Raw genomic sequence first — 25,105 nt, 5'->3', positions numbered from 1 at the left:
GGACAATGACCCAAAACACACTTCAAAAAACACTAGAAAATGGTTTGAGAGAAAGCACTGGAGACTTGTAAAGTGGCAGCAATGAGTCCAGACCTGATCCCATAGATCACCTGTGGAGAGATCTCTTGATGACAGTTTGGAGAAGGCACCCTTCACATCTCAGGGACCTGGAGCAGTTTGCCAAAGAAGAATGGTCGAAAATTCCCGCAGAGCATTGTAAGAAACTCATTGATGGTTACCGGAAGCGGTTGTTCGCAGTTATTTTGTCTAAAGGTTGTGCTACCAAGTATTAGGCTGAGGGTGCCAATACTTTTGTCCGGCCCATTTTTGGAGTTTTGTGTAAAATGATCAATGATTTGACTTTATTTTCATTCTCTTTTGTGTTTTTTCATTGCAAGCAAAATAAATGAAGATATTAATACCAAAGAGTTTGTGCTTGCAATCATTTTCTGGAAGAAACTGAGTATTATCTGACAGAATTGCAGGGGTGCCAATACTTTTGGCCAACACTGTATATCGTATGAATTGTTGTTACACTTGGTATCTGCACATTATATGAACTACTGTTAAAATCCGATATTTTTGTAAGCTCTTATTAGAATATCTGGAACTACAGAAAGTATATGCAGTTATCCTTTTTATTTTTCTATTGCGCTATGTATTTTAGTATATTTCATTAGTGTAACCATAAAAGACAAATATAGTGTGCCATATACATTTGTACATTGGATAAAACAGAATGGAATAGCAGAACCTATGGTGCTATTCCATGCAATGCTGGATCCCACCTGAACGCTGGGTACCGTGCACACTTGGCGCTTTTCCAGTGCTGGAGGAATCCTGAAACTACTGCGATTAAGACGCGCCAGAGCCCTCAGCTGGAGCCTGGCTCCTCCCACACATGTGACCGATCACATGCTCATGACATCATCAAAGGTCCTTTAGCCCACTAGGATTTAGCATCTACCCTGAGCCTTGGTCTTGGGGGTGTGCAGTCTCCGGGGCTGTGATGTGAATGGGAATACCGGAGGGAGCGGCTCCACGAGAGCTGTGTGTGACGGTGACCCCCTCCCTTATCCCCCCAAGATGGAGACGCAGTGGACGGGTTATGAGCAATGACAGAAGCGAGACGTGTATGTATGTACGGCTGGATGTCTATGTGCTGCCTAGCAGTGTATTGATTTGAATGAGAACCAGTCATACAATCCTCGTGTACCAATATCCAGGTGTCCCATTCATTTTACATGTGATTCATGTGACGTGCGCGGCTCTCCCATTCAGTCAGTGCAGACTCGTCCGCCAGCGCCGGCAGGTAAACACAAAGGCCTCAGCACCGCTTCCCTCCTGCCTTACCTTCCCGTCCTAGCAGGGTGATGCTGACAGATGTGCGGCTGCTCCTTGTTTGTAGGTTTCCCTAGAAGTCGGCCTGGTTGCCCTATGGAGATGTATAGTGGGATGTGACTGAAGGCTATGTGATTAGCTGGCTTGGTATTGTCAGGTGTCAGCCAGCTGTTTCTGACAGACTCCCTCCTCTCTAGATGAGGATAGATACACATCTGGATTTGTAGTAGTCTACTGAAACCAGCAGAGAACAGTCCTGGGGTCTGCAGCATCTGTAAGGCTGGGTTCACACCAGCGCTTGCTCTACATTTGGGGATTCTGTGCAAGCAGGACTTTTCTCACCATGTTTTATGAGTACAAACCTAGCGGATCCCATTATAGTCTATGGGGTCTGTAGGTAACCGCGTTATAAGCGGACTGGGTTACCGCAGAATGGAACCCCAGTGTTAGTGGGAACCTTGTATAATAGTTATGCAATTGTGATATTGTGTTGCCTAAAACAAATGTATCTTATATTGAGTGTGTGAAATGTTTTTTTTTGTTTTTTTTTGACTCCCTGTCTTCCAAACCCCATAACTTACTTTTTTTTTTTTTTTTTTTTTAACTTTTCCGTTCACAAGGGCTTACTGTTTGTGAGACGTTGTACTTTGTTATGGTACCTTTTAATATCCTGTACAGGGAAGCTTTTCAAAAAAAAAAAAAAAACTTTTCTGTGTTCTACGGTAGGAAAAGGGGAGAGATTTGAATTTAGAATTTTTTTTTTTTCTAAATTTAATTTTTAGCTTACCTCCCAGGGGTCTTGAACACCAGTGGATATGATTGCTAATTCACTGAAAAAATTATGGCATTTGTATCATAGACTGCATAGGGCAGCCTGTAATACAAACCAATGCAGGTAACCCTGGGAGCCTTCAATAGGCTCCCACCTGTCATGGCAAAATGGCTCCCCAGTCCCCATTGTAGAGCATGCAGCTACTTCAGCAACCTGCTATATAGTACAGTGCCTTCAAATAACATTCTTTATAAATAATGGAATTATATCAGTGGTTACCCCTTAAATTCCCTAAAGTATAGGTACTTGTTACATGGTAATATTTCCCTCTAGGTAGGCACCAACACCTTGAAGGTGTTCCTGCCAAAAATACTGTAATAAATACTAACCCAATCCCATTCTGCCATCAGCAAAAGTATGTTAGGGCTTAATTTATTGCAGGAAGGGTTAATGTTTTTATTGGTACTATTTTGGGTAGTCATGCTGACCAAAGAAAACAGCAACTGTGAAATTTGTGTTGTATTTTTGCGGGTTTTTTTCTGTTTATGGGTTTTCCCTTATGGGATAACTAATTTTATGGTTCTGGGGAGCTTCTTTTTCCAGGTAGGGGTCCCATTATAGATTTTGCATTGGGACCCCGGTGCTTGAAGTTATGACTTGGCCTCTGTGCACTTGGTTGGCAGCTTCTTTCTATCTTACAACTGACATTGCTTTTTGAATTCCTGCGTAGGTGCCTGGCTTTTCCTGGCTGGAGATCATAGGGCCCCTGTTACATCCTATTTCCCTTGAGCCTAATTTTCATATTTATAAAAATGTCTGTCAAAGAATTAGTGCATATGATAGACTGCTATATGATGGCACTCAGAATAGTGTTCGCTACAATGCTTCTTTTGGGTAGTGTATCTCTGTAGATTTTACCCAGTTGACAGACTTTAAAGGAGGCACATCATTGGCCTGAGAGATGCAGAATGGTAATTTTGCTGACTTGCCCACCATCTAGGATATTCTGACCTATCGGTGTGGAGGTATTGAGAGCAGTGTTTAGCATGAGGTTAAGAACAGGCTCCAAATGTCCCGCCAGACCACTAATAGAGAGGATTGTTTAATTTGCCAACAAGTGCAAGCAGCACCCACGTTTTTCTTGTGTACCACCCAGACACAGGTGACACCTTCATTACACACCACTGTCTCTTCCTCAAACATTTTCAGATGCATGGCAAAAAAAAAATGGCACGGATTACATGTTCTGCTATTGGTCTATAGCCACCATCTCCTTCACTTGCAGTGGTGTCCTAAATAAACCTGGACTGCTACAGACTGAAATAAATCCAGTCTCTGTTTAAGGCCTTGTAGTGATTCCTTCAATCCTGCCTTTTTTATGGAGCCAGACAATACCCCAATTGCTGATGTGTTGATCTGTAGAGCCGTTGGATATGACATTCTCTTATCCCTAGTAATGACATAAGGTACACGAATAGCTCAACAATATGTGTGGGACACCCTGCGGCCCCATGTGTTGCCTCTCATGGAGGGCCTTCAGAATGCATTTTTTTCTTTTTTGCAGGGTAATGCTCGTCCACACACAGCAAGGCTTTTCCTTATGGCACCAACTGGGACACCAACTTTGGCAATATAGAAGTGTGCAGGAGATACTAGCCCAGCTGCAACGTCTGTGGATAAATGTGCTGCAGAATACCATATGGAACCTTATGGAACCCAACAGTATCTCATCTTGTGTCCAGGCTGAGTACTAGAGCCTCTTTTCAGTTGTACCATTTTCCCCCTACTAGCTAGTCCCTTTGTTAAGTGTCATTCAAAGTTTTGTTCGTCCAACAATTCTTTCTTGGTTTATTATTAATATTGATATATATTTTTCGAGTGAGTGTATGTTTTTAGTTATCACATTTCTTTTCCCATCCTGATTGTAGAAATCTTTGTTTGCAGACAGTAATCTGCTAACAGGATACGTCATTGCTCAGGCATCACCTAGGAACATGTGGCTAGCTTACTTCTGTCAAAAATTTAAAAGGGATAATCCAGCCTCCAAAGATAATTCTTGGAAGCTGATGACCCGTTTATAAAGTTTTTGTTTAGCAAAAGCCATGACTGAACATGCAAGGGGAACTTAAATTAATTGTTCACTAACCTGTAGGCTGTTGTGCTCTATTCACTTCCTGCTTTTCTCGGCACATTGGTGGGCAGGGTTTCACTTGCGCAGGATTGGTTATGTATTATGTATGTATTATCTATTGTATATGAATTACCACAGTGTGAAGCTGATGTAGCAGAGCTGGAATTGAGTCAGTTTGCATTACATACAGAGGTAACGGACTCCCTATCTGAGCCCTTATCAGCCAAATTCATTTAAACCGACTGATAAGAGCTCAGAAATCCCACAGCTATCACCTCCTCCATCTGAGAAGCTCCGCTACTTATCAGACACAAACAGCTCAGAGCTGCTCCCAGCCCCTCCCTCCCCCCTGAGAGCAGGCAGCTACCTCACTTGACATATGAGCAGATAATCCTAAGGGCCATAGAAACGGAGTGTAAACAATGAAGTGAATAAATTAAGATAGCGGCCAAACAAAGCAGTTTTGATAAAGCAATGCATTTAGGAAAAGTCTTAAATCCACATAAACTAGCAGTATAGATAGGATCCTTGTGATGGGACAACCCCTTTAATTTTGTGTATGTATATAACTGTAGATTTACTTTTTTTCTGTGCAAGCCTACTGTTCAATGTATTAATGTTTTTTTTTTGTTATATAGCTTTCACCTTATTTGGCAATGGGGTGTGACTTAGTGGGAAAGGGCCATAGACTAAGATGCGAGATAATGCACGAAAACATCTTGGTGTATGCGTGCTAAACTAACAAATAGTCTAAAGATGCATTAGATTTATCATCCAGCATCAGCCATGAAGCTGGCACTTTCTAAAACTGTGCAGTCTACACTCTAAGTATTAGTAAGTCTGTACTAAACTGCTGAATGTTTGGTGGGACATAGCTGGAAATGATGCAATGTCTGTCACCTCCTCTAAGCATACTCGGCTGTCACCACCATGTTAGAGTATCTTGCAGTGGTAAACGGTATACCTTTGTACTTCACTTTTGAATTTGGAGAAAGCAAACTTTGAGTTCTTATGCAAATGAGGCTTTTGGTGCACTGAGGGTAGGCCTTTGGCTCCATAGAGCAATGCTCATTCCATACTGCCCCATATCACCACCTGCCAGCGCAACCTCTTGTAGTGGAAGTTGATCCTTGCACTGTTATGACTTCACCCATCCTTCTTAAGCAAACAGGAAAGGTGCTACCAGGGCTGACGCACCAGTACACCAACTGCCTCATTTGCATAAGACTTTGAACTTTTTCTCTATCCAAATTTACAAAAGTGACATGCATAACAAAAGGTATGTGATTTATCACTATAATACAGTGATGGCAGTTGAATATGAGTGTGTGTGTGTGGGGGGGTACCCATTTTGTTTTTTAGTGAGCCAAAGGGGTCATTTGTTTACTAAGGCTGGTCTTACACGACCGTATTGAATGTACGGTCCGCAAGTTGCTGATCAGCAACACTAGTTGCTGATCGGCAACATAGGCTCCGCAGATGTCTGTGTCCTGCCGCGCCCATAGAGTTCTATGGGCGAGTCTGTGCAGTGCCGCAATTCACGGCCATTACGGACATGTCCTATAAATTGTGGACCACGGTTGCGGCCCGCCCACACCATGGATAAAATATCCGGTAGTTTAAGAGGCTACATTGAATATAATGTGTCCGCAATTGAAACCCTCAATTGCGGACCATTTGCGGACTTACGTTACGGTCGCGTAAGACCAGCCTTAATTTTACATTTATCTGCCCCATGGCTGTAGCGAGGATGTAGTGGCTCAATATGGCTCTGTTGCAACGCTACTATGCTCCATCTTTGCTGTAAGACATTTTACACTGAGTTTCTAACTGTGTGGTTCTTTCTTTCTCCCTGGCAGGTCATATGTGGATTGATGACTGTCATATAGACTGTTCTGGTCTGGTTTAATGTCATCAAGCAAAGAAATGGTGCAGCAGAGTGGCATTTGTGGACCCTGAATATTAAGAATATTCTTCATCCATGGCCTCATTAAGGTATACAAATCCTTTACTTGATGGACACAAAAATAAGACAAATGAAAAGCTTGTCTGAGTCTTCAACCGCAGTCCATGCTACTATCAAAATTATGCTTACTGAACGTTCATTAACTTTTAATGATGATATATTCCATTGCCAAGGTACAGAACTTTGGTCCTGAAAAGCAGGTGCCCCTTATTGAGAAGTTAATTTCCTAATGAAGTGGTTCATTTCACCGAGATAAGTGTTTAACCCCCTAACTGACATTCACTGTGATGGTATGGCAAGTACCAGGTCTATAAATATGGCATCTGCTAAAGACCTCAGTGGGCCCTGTAGCTTCAGGGTCACCAATGTTGCATACAGTAGAGATCCAACAGGATCAATTGCATCTGATGTTTCTAAAGTGTGGTGATGTTCTAGGGTGTAGATGTAAGGAGTGCAGAGGTAGCAGTCGTTACCAGACACAAGAGGCTGAGGGTGTCCAAAGGCCTCTCTATAGCAGACCAGTATTCTACTCGTACATAGCTCATGGTAGGTGTGGGCCCTGTTACAATCCTGTTTGAATCAGGACCCTTGAGCTTCGAGTTACATCTTTGGGTGCAAATCATCAACCCCCCTATTCCCTGGATAGTTATCAGGGACCCTATCTCTTCTTATGATAGCTGGGGGTCTATTGAAGGTTCTCAAGCCAGTCATTTATTCTTGTTTTGTTGCGTGTCGCTTGATACAGTGTGTAATAAAAGTGCATGGATTTTACAATATACGGTAATATATTGCCTTATATTGTATGGGCATTCAAACCACGATTTTGGAGTTAGTAGGCCAAACTACAGACTTCAACACAGACTCTATACTAAGATTAAAAAAATAAAATAAAATTGTCATCCACTTTTTTCCAAATGCAAAAATAAACATAAGCACATTAGGCATCCCCTGGTCTGAAGATACCGTAACTGTAAAGAATAACATTATTTAGACTGTGAATGCTGTAGTAGGAAAAAAAAAAAATCAACATGTCTAAACTGCAGGATTTTTTTGCCATTTCGCTTCTCCAAACAAACTTTAATAAAAATAATCAGTCCTACATATAAATGAAAACAATTTGCTCTGCAAATTACACAACTCCGTATATCGAAATGTCAACTCAAAGAAAGTATGTGTGTGTATTATATTATAATAAATATATAAAGAAAATTTTTTAGAGATGTTTATAAAGATATTAGAACATTGCAAAAACTATGAGTTTGATGCACAAAATCTAGGTAAGGTGTCATTTCTACTGCGCAGTGAACTTCCTAAAACAAAATCTGGAAGAAATTTTCAAAACTACATCCCATTGTGAATCATTTTTACAGCTTAAAATCAAATGGTACCATTATGGAGTAGCTTTTGGAAAGTGGGAAGTAAAAAATGAAACCACGATAATCATTGATTGACCCCTTAAAGACGGAGCCAATTTTCGTTTGTGCGTTTTCCGGTTTTCCCTCCCCCCACCTTCCTAGAGCATTAACTTTTTCATTTTTCAGTTCAGAGTCACACGATGGCTTACGCTAGGTTCACACCTTCGTTCACGGTCTCCGTTCTATGGTTTCTGTCTTCTGCATGCCAGAAGATGGAAACCATAGACCGGGTCCGGCCGTGAGCGGCGGTGAGCGTTTTAGGCTCTCCGCCGCGAAACCGGATTTTTTTATCCGGACACAGAGTACTGCATGTCCGACTCTGTGTCCGGATTATAAAACCCGGTTTCGTGGCGGAGAGCGCAAAACGTTCACCGCCGCGCACGGCCGGACAGCTTTCTCACCCATTCAAATGAATGGGTGAGAGAGTCTCCTGCAGGTTTCCGTCTCCTGCCTCTGTTTTAGGCAGGAAACGGAAACCTCAAGTACGGAGTGCCGGCGCAGATGTGAACGAGCCCTTATTGTTTGTGAAACAAATTGTACTTTGTAATGGCACCATTCAATATACTGGGAAGACGAGGGGGGGGGGGGGGAGTTTTTTGTTATGGAGTTCACGTTGTAAAAATCACGTATTCCATGGGTTAGTACGATCCTGGAAATGCTAAATTTATATAGTATTTGTAATGTGTTGATACATTTAAAAAAAAACAACAAAAAAAACCTGTAACTTTTACATATTTACAAGTATGGGGGAAGGTCTAGTACACACAGGGGCAAAGAGGCTGATTTTGAAAGTGGATTTTGCTTCAAAATCAGTCCCTTTACAATGGAGCTCTATGTGAACAGCTCCATTTTTTTTTTTTCCCCTGCTAGCAGAAAAAGAAGCGACTTGACCTTTCTTCAGGCGTTTTCCACCTGAAGAAAGCAATAGAAGTGAATGGGAGGTGAAAAAACCGCACGGAAAAAACGCTAGCTGTTTTTTCAGCCCATTCACTTTACAAGAGGGGAAAACAGCCTGGCTTTTTTTTTTTTTTTTTTTTTTTTTTTTTTTTTTATTTTTTTTTTATAAGCTGTTTTTACAAAAAAAAAAAAAAAAAGCTCCAAAAAAGGCTTCCTAATTAGGAAGCTTTTTTTCCGGTGCCAAAATAAGCCACACGTTATTTACGTGTGAACTAACCCTAATGACTTGAAAAGAACACAGAAATAAATGAGAATCTTTTCCAACAAAACAATGTCATTCTGCTCTTGATCTAGGATATGATGCTGATAACTCATCATTTTCATGGTGACAACTTCCCTTTATTTCTTATAACAGAAATAGGGAATGGATTGTAATTAGGCTGGTTGAAAGGCTTATTCTGCAGAACTGCAAAATTTTTAGGAGAAAATATTAATTTATTTTACAGTATTGTTTATCATCTTTTTCACGCTATAGGTGATAAATGTAAGATTATTGGAACTCCTACCAGTATCTGCGTTCGGGGAGTCCGCATGGGGAAGCGCCCAAACGGAATACTGCATGCATTGGTAAGCGGTGAGCTTATGAAAGCACACTGACCCCATAGACTATAATGGGTCCATGTGCTTTCCGCATGGAACATGTGGACATAAAAGTACTTCATGATCTACTCTCCTGTCCGTATGACTTGTGCGGACATCATTCGGAAAGCACAGGGCCCCTATTATAGTCTTTGGGAGCTGTGTGCTTTCACTGCTCACCACTTGTCAATGCGTCCAGTATTCCGTCGGGGGGGGGGGGGGGGGCATGCGGACTCCCCGAATGGATTACTGTACACAGATGTACTGGGCCTAAGATGCCTGTTAGTCGTCGTCCTCGCACGGCTGCAGTGAAGAGGAGGAGTTCATTTGTAGAAGTGGTTGAACTTGTGCCCTGCCACTTCATTCAGTGCCTGTGGAACTGACAGGTACATAATGGGAAAGCACTTGGCTGTGTCTAACATCATTTTAAATTTAAGTAAGGGATCTTCTAGACCTTTTACTACAAGCATAACCATATTTAAACTTGTAAACAGTTAAACATTTTTGCAAATATAAGTAATTAAAAATTGCTGTTGTCTTGAGCAGTGGCCAATGGATACAACCATACATTCAGAAACTTTCTAAGGTCTGGTATTTTGTCAGAAATCGTCACAATTTCCATGAATGTACTGTCCCTGTTTAATAACCTGACTACAAGAAGGAAATCATAACTAGGTTTGACGGGTCCTTGACTTTAGAAAGTTTTGTATTCCTAGTTGTATCCATTGACAATTCGTAAAGATAACACTAAGATGATTAAAGAAAACCTGTAAAACTGCAAACATGTTTAACTTTCTACAAATTTAAACATGGTTATTTTTATGGGAAAACCCCTTTAAGACAAAGTGTATTCCTAAAAGATGATTACTACTCCAGTATAAAAATTAACCCATTTATACTCCTTTGTGATTTCAGAGGGAAATTGATGTGCTGATATCATGGGAAGCTGCTGCAGCTGTCGAGACGGACTCCCAGACAATCATCCAACCAAATTCAAAGTAAATTGCTTTGTATCCCAAGTGTTAAGTCTGAGGTTTATGCTTTTAGTTTGTGCTTTCATGCTAAATCACCGAGGGGAGGGGGGAATTACCTAAAACTTGCTCTAAAATGGACATTCAGTTGAACACTGTACTGTATTGTCCACATGGCAATGACATAATTGTATACACATATGCCTGTAAAGACATTTTTTTTGCTTTCAAAAATATTATGCTTCTGTCTGTGTGGTAACAAACACATGTCCTTTTATCTGTCCCATACTTCTTGCTGTTTATTTGGATGTATGTTAGTAAGAAATGGGGGACAGATTCTGAAATTACTCCTCTTAAAGTTAAAAAGGAACTATTTTCTTATAGGTCACCAATGTGGATGATGAGGGGACAGAGCTGGGTTCCGGAATTATGGAGTTAACTCAGACTGAACTGGTTTTACACACCAGGAAACGGGATGCTGTCAGATGGCCATATCTCTGTCTGCGACGCTATGGATATGACTCAAACCTCTTCTCTTTTGAAAGTGGCCGACGTTGTCAAACTGGGCAAGGTATGTTCCAGCCGCCTTTAGAGCAGCTTCACAAAGAAAAATCTAAAGACAGGAATTCTTATTAGACCAGTAACGGATGTGGCATGATTTATTTATTTTTTGAAATGTAGATTGTGAGCCCCATATACAGATCACAATGTACATTTTTCTTCTTTTTTTTTTTTTACGATCAGTATGTCTTTGTAGAATGGGAGGAAATCCACACAAAAACGGGGAGAACATACAAACTCCTTGCAGATGTTGTTCCTGGTGGGATTCTAACCCAGGACTCCAAGGCTGCATTGCTAACCACTGAGCCACAGTGTTTCCCCGAATTTTGTCCAATTTTGTGTACTTATTTGATAAATTTTTACTTCTTTTAGCCATGGTTTCTTCTATAGACAGTTCTCAAAACTCAAACCAGCAGGGATTTGAGAACATATAAAATACTAACCTTTTTGATTAACCAACTCTTGATTGATATTTTAAATCCCCGCCTTCCAAAAACCTTAACTTTATTTATCCCATACCTCCACAATGGCACCTGTAAGAAAATTTCCACATTTATTGGTGGAGCTCGCGGAGGCACGTTTTTCGGTGCCAAATTCAAGTTGCTGCTTTGTTGCTACCTAGTGTTTTGAAACATTGTCGCTGTTATTCCTGCGCTGATTTTCCACTCTAGTAACTGGTAGTTTGTGTGTAAATGCCTGGCTCCCCTGGACCTGGCCGAGCCTTGCGTGTTGATGTTGCCCCTAGCTTGGTTGGTCCCTCCAGGAGTCCCTTTCAGTCTTAACTTTTTATTTTTATATGGGGTCCCTTGTTCTTAATACGTTAAGACTAAAGTCACCACCAAGGCTCAGATCATGTCTTATGTAAAAAGGGCTTGTTGTCCTCCAGTAAAAATAAAAGGGTCTTCCTTTCCATAAGAACATCCGTTGTATGATTGACAAGGAGTGGAAGGATCTGGACCAAAAGGCTACCACCTGCAGGATATTTAAGAAAAAATATCCATATTCTGAAGAGGATGTGGATCTATGGGATAGCCCCTGAAGGTTGATGCCCCAGTAGCCAAGATCTCAAAGTTCTTCTTACCCTTTGAAGAAAAAGAATTACGCCATGATCCCATGGATAAAAAGGCAGAGGGATGTCTCAAGAGGACTTGGGATTCTACGGCAGCTGTGTTGAGTCCCTATTGCTGCCACCTGTACTGCAAGAACCTTGGGAATCTGGCTGGATCAGTTGCAATCCCATCTGGCATCAAGCACCCCAAAAGAAGACATTATTGGTTCACTTCCAGTGTTTCAGGCAACTAGGAGAACTGTCGGATTTAGGACTACTTGGTCAGGTGATGTGGGCTCAAATCATGCTTTGTCACGTTACATGCGAAGATCGACTCTTCAGGTCCTGGTTTGGTGACCTCTTGGAAGCGGCTCCCCTCTTAATCCATTTTCGATCATCAGAGGTGCTCCCTTTGGAACCAAAAGAAAGGCAGTCAGAACCAAAGGAACAGAAGCTTTGACAGGCCTCATCAGCAGCAGAAGGGTAAAGCTAGAGGTTTCCTCTTTCTCAGAGCGCAAGTCAAACCAATGACAGCTCTGCGATAGGAGGATGGCTATGGGGGTTCCTTCCAGCCTGGCAGAAGATCTCCTCGTCTCTGTGGATCATCAATGTGATCCAACAGGGTTACAGGTTGGTATTTTAAAACAAAAAATTTTGCAACATAAAAAATAGTCTTCTATACACTTTTCACTGAAGGGCCAAAAATTCCCAAAATAGGAAATAAATATAAAACTTCACCTTTATTAACTCATTTTAAAAAGTATTTGAAATGTTAAAAATTGTCAGACCACTTATGCCGATGCTTATGGCCAATAAATGTATCTGTTATGTAGGTGATTCCTCCTACACACTTGTGAGGGGCAGGGTAAGAATGTAAACTGCAAGATATTCCTATAATTAGAACCCTATCTCCCTCAATCAGTAGTAAAAGTATGCCGTGGTGTAGAATTGGATAGAGCTTAGTGACCCAGGCTGTAAATAGGCAAGCGCCTCTCCCCCCCCCCCCCCCTTCCCTGAGGCTACTGGCCTAATGCCACACCAACAGGGAGTAAAGGTTCAGGCTGACTATGCCCCAGGTCAGAAAAGGCTCAGTCCAAGGCACTTAGGCATAAATAGCTCCTGTTATAGCCCTATGCGTTTCATCTCGAACCCAAGAATCCTCAGGGGCAATATTTTGTATGGATTACCTATTACCAGCAGTAGAAACTGCTTTTTACCATTAGCTAGACGGTAAGGTGGTCTGACCACCGGCAGGACCGCTCCACAAACAGTCTTCTATGCAGGCTGCTCTGCAGTTAGAAATAGACCTTCTCTTTCACAAGATTGTCCTGGTTCCATTTCTGCCTTCTCAATGGGAAGAAGACTATTACTCCTTGATGTTCCTGGTCCAGAAACTTAATGGTTTATTCTGGACCATCAGCAATTTAAAGTTTCTGAACCGTTACATTTTCTACAAGAGATTCAAGATGGAGACCATTTTCTCCACAGTGAGCCTACTATCCAAAAGCTGTTGGATGGTGTCCCTTGACCTCCCTGATGCTTATCACATCCCAATTCACCTGGACTCGCAGAAGTTCCTGAGGATCACCCTTGTGAAAGACTATGCATCTGCAATTCCAAGCGCTCAGGTCTCTGCAGCCCTGCGAGTTTTCACAAAGTTCATTTTGGAGGTATAGTGTTGTTGTTGTTTTTTTGTTTTTTGTTTGTTTTTTTCCTCCAGCTAGAAGGTATCCATACCATATCTGGAAGACTGCCTGGTGTCAACCCCAAAAGAGTCCAAGCTATTGTCTAATCTAAGTTTCCTCAAATAGACCTTCTCAGAATTAGGTTAGTTAATTAGTACTGAAAAATCCACCCTGCTTCCCAGCCTTCAGAAAAGCTTTCCTTCTGGATTTCTAGCGAACAACACCTTTTCTTGCTGTGGAGAAGCAGAACGCCATCATTTTGAAGGTCTTTTCCTTTCACTACTCAGTATCAAGTTCCATCACACAGGTGTTGATACTTCTGGACTGCCTAATGGCCACCATCCCTTTGGCTCTCTGAGCTTGGGCTCATATGAGGGGTCTGAAGGCCTTCCTGCTAGACAATAGATGTTGCTGGACAAGAGAGTAAGGGTGACCCAGGCAACAAAGGACACTCTTCTCTGATGGCTGAACAGGAGGAACCTTCAGAAAGGTGTTCTTTGGCTATCCCTGAATTTCACAATACTCACTAAATGCCAGCTTGCGTGGTTCGGGAACCAACATATCCACAGCCTTGGGTACAAGGCGTATGGTGTCAGTCTATCCCCACTGCTTCATCAAATCTGTGGGAGCTCTCTGCTGTAAAGGAGGCCCTACTATTCTTAGGTGACCTGAACATTTTTTTTCAAACTACAACACCACAGTTGCTTATCTTAACAGGCATGGCTGCTGAAAGTCATGTCCTGTCCAAAGTGTCTTCCCTGATCGTCAACTGGGGAAACTAAATCTGGCCTCTCATGCTGCAGTCCTTCTTAAAGAAAGCGACAATATGGTGGCTGACTTTCTCAACTGAGAGACCCTGGAAATTATGCACTACCATATTCCATGTCATGGTGGACAGGTGTGGTTCCCTTGTATGGACCTATTTGCTTCCAGGTCTGAACTGCCAACTTACAGACTGCTTTTGCCTTTCTGTATAAGGATCAATCGAAAGAAGTGGATGCTTTGGTACAGCCATGGCCACAGGGTCTTCTATGTGAAAATCACCTTCTCCCTTTATACGAATTCCCAGAGTCCTGGCAAAGATTTGGGAGGAAAGTCAGTCTGGCCCTTCCATTCTTCTTTCATCTATCCAGAGAGGAATTGTGGACCCAGAATACCATTATTAGCAGACGACGATCTCTCCCAGGGTGCGATTCTTCATTCAGAAGTTGCTCCTTTTCATCTTACGGCCTGTCTACTGAACTTCTGTTAATGGATAAGGGATTTTCAGACGTCTCTACCCTGCTCCTCTGCAGAAAGCCGGTCATGACCAATATTTATCGGAGGACCTGGAATGCCTTCCTTGTCTTTGCTAAAGACAAGTCGAACCTTACATGTTTTCCACCTTCATCTTTGATCTTAGAATATCTGCAGCTGAGCTTGGAAAAAGGTTTGAAAATTAATACAATCAAAGTACAAATTGCAACAGTGCATTACTGGATGTGAGGTTGGCTGATCTGCCAACTGTCAAAAGATTCATTACGGGGGGCAACACGGTGGCTCAGTGATTAGCACTGCAGCCTTGCAGCGCTGGAGTCCTGGGTTCAAATCCCACCAGAAACAACATCTGCAAGGAGTTTGTATGTTCTCCCTGTGTTTGCGTGGATTTCCTCCCATTCTACAAAGACATACTGATAGGAAAAAAAAGTACATTGATCCCTATATGGGGCTCACAATCTACATTAAAAAAAAAAAAAAAAAAAAAAAAAGGTTAGTTACGGGAGCCTCCAGCCTCCAAAAGGATTTCCAATAGAAGCAGATTTATGTAGATTACCTTATCAGAAAAAGTGTATACCATATGTATCTGTGCTTCATCCCAAGGTTTATCGTCGAAGATGTGGAGATGTATTGTCCACAGAAAAAGATACAGAGAATGCAAAAACTAAATGCAAAAGCACCAAAGAACGTTTGTTCTTTTATTGCAAAAATCAGACTATTGTGGTAATGGATTTCAGAGCAGTATTCTCCTTCCTCAGTCCAAACCATCAGTCATCTATTTTTTGCATTGTCTGCATCTGCTTTTTTTTTTTTTTTTTTTTTTTGTCCTTATTTCCACCAATCGGAGGCATTTAGAACCTCCTCTCATCTGTTGCTACAATACCAGGGACAGAACAATGAGGCAGGTGCTAGCTAGCAAGACAACTATTGGCCATACCCTTCAGCTACAGTGTTTAAACAGATTCTGGTTCTGACTGGATGGCTCATTCTGAAGGCTCTGGAGGAACACCCCCCTCCCTCTGCTCACAGTGCTCGTCCATAAGCGAGCACTATCAGGAGGGGAGGGGGCGTTCCTCCCCGCGCCACAGTACAGCGCGATAGGCGCTGCTGGGCAGAAGGATGTTCCTGGCTAAGTGTCAGAAACGCCTTTCTGACTGTAAAGCGCTACGGTACCGGGACCGATAGCGCTTTACCCCGGGCACAGATCGGGAAAGCCGACAGTTCGCTGAATTCAGCGCACTGTCAGCTTTCCAGCAGTATATAACACTGCATGTGCCCAATCTGATAAAAGGTCCTCTTTAAGTTACTCCTTTGGTATTCCTCCTGTTTATCATGAATGTGTGTGTGTCACAGTGTTTGTTTTTTTTTTGACAATGTATTTAAGTATATATCCCTGTTTCTATGATACTTCTGAAGGAGTGATGTAGGAGGGTCCCTTTAAAGACTTCCAGTTATTTCCTGTCCCTATAGGTGCTGTTATGGAGGTTGTAGGGAGATCCAATTACCTGTAAGAGTAATTATCATCATCTGTTTCCAGATGTTACTTTACGAAAAATATTAAATTGTACTTTTAATTTTTTTCCCCCCTCCAATCCATCCTATCTACAGAACTCACCGTAAGGGGGAAAATTATATTGCTCATTTTTCAAATGCAGGGATACTTGATACCTGATGTGTATGTGTTTTACTTTTAATTTTATATCTCATCTAGGGAAGAGGGGGAAGGCGAGTTATCTCGGCTTTTATTTTTAGACACCCTTTCTCCACTAGGGTCTTGAACCCCAGGGAAGGTTGGATCACTGATGCAATAAAGTGCAGTGTCTAACGTTGCCACTTATAGATGTTGAAGGCAAGGCTGGGAGCCTTCAGTAGGCTACTGGTTGTCTAGACAATGGATCGCTGTTCTGGGGGGATCCTAGCACAAAATGGCGCCTTAGTCAGGTTTTACAGAGGCATCAGTAGGCCAATAATATGCAAAGACTCGATGGCTATTGCAGCTGGTCATCTTGTGAGCAGATGAGACCCCAGAAAAGCCAAATGTACAACAAAATAGTCTACCATGATGATTCATATCACAAAAAGGTGCCCCAACAATGTTAAAGCTATAATGTGCAAATGATGACTGTTTGGCCAACTTTCTTTGACTTTCCAAATCTTTCTTTGTGTCTTTCCACAATTGGATAAGATGTGTAAATTAGTAAGGGCAGGCACCAATGCCAGTCAGCTGACTTTTGGGGTTTGCCTGTACAGCAAGCACTTCACAGACTGAACCAGGTAAACTATGAGTAGTAATATACTGTAAAACAATGAAGGGAGCAGAGTGCTCTTTGGGTGGCCGTAGCCCCTTCAATCAGCTGATTGAGAGCTCCAGCAAGCTTAATACTAAAATTACTTATCCTAGTGTCTTCAATTTTGTAGTCCTGGAGAACCCCTTTTAGTACAAATAATAGTTATTCACCATGCGGAAAACGAAGCCCTGTTTAAAATGATGTATTGAACAAGATGTGTATGCCATAAGAAAAGCAAATATTCAGAACATGCCTCCTCATAGAGGAAATCTATAATTCATGAAAAATTGTTTGTTCCTGCATCATTCATCTTTTTCTTGACTCCTTACTTGTTTCTCCTCTCAGGAATATTTGCATTTAAATGCTCTCGAGCTGAAGAAATTTTCAACCTGTTGCAGGAACTAATGCAGCGTAACAGCATCAGTGTTGTTGAAGAACCAGTCATGATCACAAGGACTGGCCATCCAGCTGAAATGGAAATGCCCCGAACCCCACAGACTCCTGGAGGTGTGTAAAAACAAATAGAAAGCCATGAATAATGAGCAGACAGCTTTTTCATAAAACATTATAAACATTATAATCCACTTGGACAAAAGCCAGAAGTGGTTTGAAAAGGAATGGGAAATATAAAACAAGGACATATAAGCAGCACTTTTCTCTCCGCTTGTTTCGTGTGGAAACCCAACGGAAACCACACGGACCCCCATTATAGTCTATGGGGTCCGCATGTTTTTCCCAGGTAACTGTTTTTCTATGCGTATAGGTGTCCGTTCAAGGAGGTCCCCAAGCGGACTCCCCAAATGGAAACACAAATGCAAATGTGAACCGGGCCTACCTTAGTTTATTCTTGTCTACTTTTGAAAGCATCCTTCCTTGGCAACTTTTTTTGCTCAGTGTAGTATATGGAATTTCTATTGATGTGCCAATTTTGGGGATCTTTTGAAGTTTTCCTTGAAGGCAGTTGTGAAATCGTGGAATTTTATCTTTTAAATTCTCTTTTGTGATCAGGTGCAGAATCTGAGCCTGCACCATATACTTAGCTGTAATCTGTGCTACTAGCTGTTTGACTTGTGCCATGTAAGTGGTTAATTACATCTAAAGCATAGAAATCCTTACTCTGTGTAGGGGCTACCATCTTCAAAATGTTTGACGCCATAACTGGGCGCCAATTCATTGTCATGGCAGCGTACAACCTATTGTAGGCTGCCAGGACATAATCACAAATTTACTGCAGATCAGCAGTCCTGCAGCATATTATATTAGCAAACAAATGATTGCGTGATTAAACCTCTATATTAGGACTAGAAAAATAAGTCCATGTATTAAAAAAAATTTTCCATATATTTTTAAGCACATCACTTCGCAATTTTACTTGCAAAATAGAAATTTTTTAAAAATACATAATTTGGTATGTGTCCCAAAATCCCTGAACTATTAAAATCTAAAAGTATTTATCCTGTACGATAAACTGTAACCCAAAAACCCTGAATAGCTCTATCCAAACAAAATGTAACAGTGACATATTCTACATGTTCATCACCACTGAAATGCTACCCAGGCCGGACGTATAAATACGTGGTTGGCTGGGAAAGGGTTAAAGAGTGTCCCAGATGTTATTTCTGTTTGATCTCATCTCCCCTTGGTCCTACTTAAAAATACTTTCTGATCTGTGCTCTGGTTCAGATGGTCCTGGGTTCCTGCTGGCTTTTACTTCCTGGTGTATCAGATAGTGACTGGCTAAATGGCATCTTTAGGAATCTGTGTGTGATACCAGGAAGTAAAAATCAGTGGGGGACTGGGATCATTGTCATAGAAGAGGAACGGTGATAATTGAGAAGCATGTAACTTATTTTCCTCTTATGCCCTAGTTATCCTACTTAAAGGCTGAGGCCCCACGTTGCAAAAATACAGCTTTTTTTTTTTTTTTTTTTTGCAATTTTTGCTGTTATTTTGTAGCGAAAGGATCAGAAAATTTATATAGGATAAACTTGCACTTCTTACTGTTGCTCAATTCATTACTGGCTTTGGCTCAAAAAAAAAAAAAAAAAAAAAGCAAAATCTGCAACAAAAAAAAGTTACCACAACCTGAGGCCTAAACCGATAAAATAACAGGTTAGCAGGATTACATTGGTTGGGAAGAAAAATGGCTATTCTCTTCCTAATGCAATACAGGACCTATCTACAGGTTGTGTTCAGTTTTACAGCTCTGTGTCGTTCACTTTAATGGAGAGGAGCTGCAATGGCAGTTTAAACCTGTGGAAAGCAGCCATATTTTTTGCATTCCTATACAACCTCATTTGTAACAATCTCATTTCTAAGTAGCTGTTTATAGTGACATCTACAGTCTTTTGAAAGTGTAGGTTTTCTTAATAAATATACCGTATATACTCGAGTATAAGCCGACCCAAATATAAGCCGACCCCCTCCTAATTTTACCACAAAAAACTGGGAAAACTTATTGACTCGAGTATAAGCCTAGGTGGGGAAATGCAGCAGCTACTGGAAAATTTCAAAAATTAAAATGGTCAGAGTTTTTGGGTGCAGTAGTTGCTGGGAAAGGGGAGGGGTGTTTTGGTTGTCTGTCTGCCCCTTCCCTGAGCTTGAGGACTGGGTTTTTTCTTCCCCCCACTTCAGTCTGGCTGAATATAGGGGATCTGCAGTGCTTCTATTAACCCCTTCCCGACGGAATAGGAGCACTGCAGATACCCTATATTCAGTAGACCGGGCACTGTCAGACACAGGGATACCTAATGTGTATGTGCTTCACAGTCATTTTCTACTTTTGTATGTATTCTAGGAAAAGGAGTGTTTTAGAACTTTTATGTTTTTAAAAAATTTTTTTTTTTTTCTTTTGCACTATTTTATGGGAGATTCTATACATTAATATTGTGGCTGGTCATAGACTCCCTCCTAAAAAAAAAAAATTTTTTTTTTTTTTGCTGACTAGAGTATAAGCCGAGGGGGACTTCTTCAGCACAAAAACTGGGCTGAAAAATTCGGCTTATACTCGAGTATATACGGTAAGTAAATCATTCTTATTAATATTTTTTGTCTTTCTCCAAGCGCTAGGATACACTGGTTTTCCCAATGGATTTCACAATTTTCCACGTGATGGACCTTCCTATCCTTCAGCACGTCACCCATCAATGGGAAATCTGAGACACCAGTCAGTTGGGGAAGATTCTACACATGGCTTGATAACTCCAGAAGATCAGGTATCTGCTGTTCTGGATAACTCATTACGCACTTAGTTTTAAAAAAACAAACAAACAAACAAACAAAAAAAAAAAAAAACGGCCTTTCCACTAGGGCTGGATGATGATGACCTAAAATTGTGATTAATCTGCCATTTTATCTCTACTATATCTGTTTTGTTTTTGACCAAACACGGACAAGCCAAAACTTCTATTATACACTGAGTGGCCAAGTGTCATGGGAAGGTACTGGATGCGCAGTTAATAGCCCCTCCGCGAGCCCTGATAACTGCAGCAAGATGACAAGGCATGGACTCCACGAGGTGTTGGAAGAGTTCTGGAGGGGGTATTGATCCACACAGTCTGCATTGCAGCCCACAATTGGTCCTGTGTAGTTGGCTCTGGGTCCATGGAGTAGACACTGGTATCCACAGCATCCCATAAATGCTCTGTGGAGCTGTGGTCGGGCGAGCGGGCAGGCCATTCGTGGGTAGTAAGGTCACTGATTTGATCCACAGTAGGCAGTCGAGCCCCATATAACTTTGCAGAGGTGACATGACGGACGTTCATCGAACATTCGTGGTCGACCGGTGTGCTGGTTTACGCTGCTGCCAACGTTTGTCTCTGCAATATTGCAGGTCCACCTGAGACACTGTTGACCTCAAAAACCCAAATTCCTGGGTAATCTCTAAAATCTCCCGTGTTTCTTGCACCAATTATCCCAAGTTCAAAGTCCCTTAACCCGTGACGTGCTGCCATGTCCACGAGACACCTGTCTGCATCAGACTGCTCAGATGTCCTTGCGACACTAGTACCATAGGTCGCATCACCTCACACTGTTTGAGTGTCATATCCGACACAACCGACACTGGGACACACCTTCCTGTGACTTTTGGCCACTGAGTGTATTACTCTGGGATTTCTTCAGACTCTGGATAAGTGGATGTTTAAGCGAGGTGATTAAACCTTTAAAAAAATAAATAAATTTAAAAACACACAAACCCAAAACACGCCTCTCCTGAGCTCCACACGATTCCCTGCTGTCTTTGGTTCCTCTGACTAATGGCAGGGAACGCTGAGGTGTGGTGTGATGCATAGACACAAGCATTGCAACGCCATGCAATGACAGGTTGAAGTGTCTGACGTTTTCCACATTTGATCTCCTCTTAGCATGTTTGGTCCGAACGAAACTGCAAATATTGTAAGAACTGACATAGTCACCATGAACAAGATCACGTTGGTTGCAATGTTCCATCTAAGCCCTGGAAGCTGCTGATCGGAACAGCTAGTGAGCTGGGCAAGGCTCTGTCAAAGATGGGTGACCTGATGGCCAAACAGTACCACCAGTAGTAAACAAGAAAACGCTAATCTAGTGTATAGATGGTATAATGATCCTTCCTTAGTCACCCCCAAACACAGATTGGTGCTGAGCAAATTGACGGGCCGACCCGGCACTCAGGAGGACAGACAGCAATATGGCTGGTGCCATATTAAACAACCGTTGGTTGCTGCCTGTCCTCCTGAGTGCATACCTCCCAACTTTTGAAAAGTTGAAAGGGGGACAAAATGTGCGGCGCGCTGTGCGTGCCGCTGCAAATTTAGCTCCGCCTACTTTTATGTTGACTCCGCCCATTCTCATTAATTTTTCACGTGCTCCCACACAGTATAATCCTCCTACAGTCACCCTTAAATTATATGTCCCCCCTCTATCTCTCCCCTAGTTTCATATACACCCTTCATCTACCCCCAGTTTCATGTCCCCTCCATCTCTGCCCCAGTGTCATGCCATCCCCTCCTTCATCTGCCCCCAGTTTCACGTTCCACCTCAGTGTACACATTAAAATTACCTTCTCCTCTCTCCCCCGCCGCTCTCTCCGCGCCCCTCTCTCTCTCTCGCACACAGTTGCACACAGCGACTAGCTGGAATGCAGCAGCAAAGCAAGGAGCTGAGCTGTGACAGCTCCTTGCTTTAGTCGCGTCTAGAGATGAGCGAGTACTGTTCGGATCAGCCGATCCGAACAGCACGCACACATTGAAATGAATGAAAGCACCTGGTACTTCCGCTTTGACGCCGGCCGCTTAACCACCTGCGTGCTGGCTACGTCCATTCATTTCAATGCGTGCGTGCTGTTCAGATCGCCTGATCCGAACAGTACTCTCTCATCTCTAGTCGCGTCTATATTCAACTCAGATCTGCATCCTCCAGACGCAGATCTGAGTTGAGTGCACAGGCATTAATTCTGGCTGAGCGGGGTGGCTGCAATAGGTGAGCGGCCGCCCACGCGCGCACACTATTGGGAACAGTGGTTGGTTGTCCTGGTTGATTCTGTTATGTTTTTATTTATCTTTTTGATCGCCCAGCCCCACTTTCCACGCCTCCATAAACTTTGAGTTTATACTATCTTGCGCAACATATGACGTATGATGACCATGTTGAGAACCTAAGGTCTGTTTTTCACAACTGTAAAAAAAAAAAAAAAAAAAAAAAAAAAAAAAGTGAATAGACCCATTACCCATTGGAAATCATGGGTTCTATAATGGCCATGGGTCAATGGTTTCAAGAACTGCCATCATGTGGCCATTATTTTCTGCCATATGAATAATAGTTGTCCGTGCTCTTGCATAGACACCCCCACAGGTGTTACAGAAACATACATGGGGGGGGGTTTACATTTTATCAAGCAGAATATGTTTACTATTGGAAAATGATAAAAGTATGAGCTGAACAGTAAGAACATTGGGGCAGATTTGTTATGCTTTTTATGGCAATTTTACCACCACCTTTCAACATTGGCATTGCAATGGATGAAAGCAGATGGACCCACTGCAATTCCTGCAGCTGAGAATCACTGAGGAAGCCATTTGGTTTTGAGGTAGTTTTTAGGTCATTCTTATTTTAAATTATTACATTCTGAAAAGTGCTGCATTGTTTTATAGTAAAAGCATTAAATGACAAATCTAATGTTTTTTTTTTTTTTTTTTTTTCAGTCTCATACCTATGTGAATACAGCTAGTGGAGAAGAGGAAATGGGAGGTCGCCATTGCATGCACTCCTTGCCTGAGGCACATGCACCATACCATGATCCACCAAGACACATGCTAGGACCAAGTTGTTCCATGGAAGAGCGGAACCCACAAGTCTTTCTACAGCCTGGTGAAGTGAAATTTGTACTTGGTCCAGCACCAGCCTACAGACGACTGCCTCTGAGGGCTGATAGCTTTTGCCGACACCATAGGGATTGCCAAGGACATGTCTGTGCAGGAGAGAGAGAACACTTGCCTCCGCATAACAACAATAATGAATGCAAGGATCAGTGGGGTTCACACAAGTGTGCCTATGAAAATATCAATGGCTTAGTACCATCAGGAAGTATTGCTCTGCGAAGAGGTACAGCAGGCAGAAGTCTCAAATTGTCAACTGAGGGGCTGCCATACAGCAGTTGTTCACACCGTAGGACGGCAATGTTACACTATGAAAACCTACCCCCATTACCTCCTGTATGGGAATGTCAGTCCCTGCAACATGATGATGAAGAGGAGGATGATGAAGATGATTCTACTGATGCCATGACACCATCTCTTAATGGTTACCATGAAGACCCTGTGCAAAACTACATGAATGCTGAGAGCGTCACTGCATGTAGTGGGCATCATCACCATAGGCCAGACTGCCAACCACGGAGGAGTTGCCCACCCAACGTGTTCAACTTTGACTTCAGGAGGCCGCACACAGAGCAGAGGCAACTTAACTATATTCAAGTGGAGCTGGAGGGGAAGAATGAAGGGAAAGGGAGGCAGATTCCTCAGATTACCTGTACACCTGCTCCAAACCACCCACCACGTCGTGCAGATTCTTATGCTGTCATCGATCTTAAAAAGACAGCTGCGATGTCCAGCCTACAGAGAGCTATGCCACGAGATGATGGCACCTCCAGAAAAACACGACACAACAGCACGGACCTTCCTCTGTAAAAGCTGCTTTTCCTAACCCCACTTTCTCCTGATCTTTTTTAAAAGCCATCTCTGCAGCTGTTACCTTGGCTTTTATTGAGTTCCACATTAGACTTCTTGTACTTTAGGCTCCTCACCTTGTTTGCCCTCTGCAGTGCGAACATTATTAAACTCCTCCATAGAATGTGAAAGCCAGGTTTCCAGAATGGGGTAAAAGAAACTTTAGTGGGTGCCGCAGAGAACACTGTGGTTTTACCTTTTTGTTTTTGTTTTGGCTTGGTTAACCCATGACTGACAACAGAGCTTGTGGTGACATTGTGGAAAAAAAAGCTTTTTTTTTTTTTTTTTTTTTCCTTTTTTATTTTTTTTATTACTGTTGCTTTTGTAGATAACACATATTTTCTTTTCATTGCAGATTAATTTATTAATTTAACTTATTTTTTTTTTTTTTTCTATTTATTTTTATAAACATTCCATGCCTTATTGTGCCCTACGGAATTATTTAGTGCTGCTTCAGTGCAGATACTTAAGGTCACTTTTCTTGACCAATGTGCATTACTGGATTTGAACCTTGTACCTCTTCTGATACCGCCAGAACATTAGCATGTTACAGAGTAGAAAATGTTGATTGCATTTTTTTGCAGAATCTAGTTGTGTAGGTGCTAATATTATGATGTAATGGGCCTTATAGACAGACATATGTTTATATAGAGATATAAGGGTGTTGGGGGGGGGGGAAAACTAACTTATTTCAAAGATGGGAATGTGAATAAGCCCAATATTTTATGCATTTACTTGAATGAAAAGTGCCAAATGTTTCTACCTGTGCCATGATGAAATTCAGAAACTTGCACACATTCCTCTTAATCCGGCACCCTTCGAAAATTTTGTACACCATTTCAAGGTTATTGTGGTTGAGACCCTGAAAGTGTAAACTTTTTACTATACTGTACAATCCAAAATTCAGTTGAACCTTAAAGAAGCAGTAT

At 42.0% G+C, this 25,105-nt stretch overlaps 1 protein-coding gene across 3 annotated transcripts; it reads left to right on the top strand.

Moving 5' to 3' along the window:
- The first annotated feature begins 929 nt into the window (after window positions 1-929).
- On the top strand, window positions 930-24,431 carry FRS3 (fibroblast growth factor receptor substrate 3). 3 transcript variants are annotated; one of them, XM_075264298.1, is made up of 8 exons: window positions 930-1,133; window positions 3,678-3,879; window positions 6,104-6,239; window positions 10,077-10,159; window positions 10,517-10,703; window positions 17,317-17,478; window positions 20,035-20,186; window positions 23,154-24,431. In XM_075264298.1, exons 4-8 carry the CDS (start codon window positions 10,100-10,102, stop codon window positions 24,135-24,137), a joined length of 1,545 nt encoding a protein of 514 aa, XP_075120399.1. In that variant the 5' UTR covers window positions 930-1,133; window positions 3,678-3,879; window positions 6,104-6,239; window positions 10,077-10,099; the 3' UTR covers window positions 24,138-24,431. The 3 variants fall into 3 exon arrangements, with proteins under 3 accessions (XP_075120399.1, XP_075120400.1, XP_075120401.1); XM_075264299.1 differs by having other exon boundaries at window positions 930-1,137; XM_075264300.1 differs by lacking the exon at window positions 3,678-3,879.
- Window positions 24,432-25,105: the final 674 nt, after the last annotated feature.

This window comes from Leptodactylus fuscus, chromosome 2, assembly GCF_031893055.1.
Source record: "Leptodactylus fuscus isolate aLepFus1 chromosome 2, aLepFus1.hap2, whole genome shotgun sequence".
Lineage (NCBI taxonomy): Eukaryota > Metazoa > Chordata > Amphibia > Anura > Leptodactylidae > Leptodactylus > Leptodactylus fuscus.
Note: the sequence above shows the minus strand (reverse complement) of the source record. Positions and strands in the feature narration are given on the sequence as shown.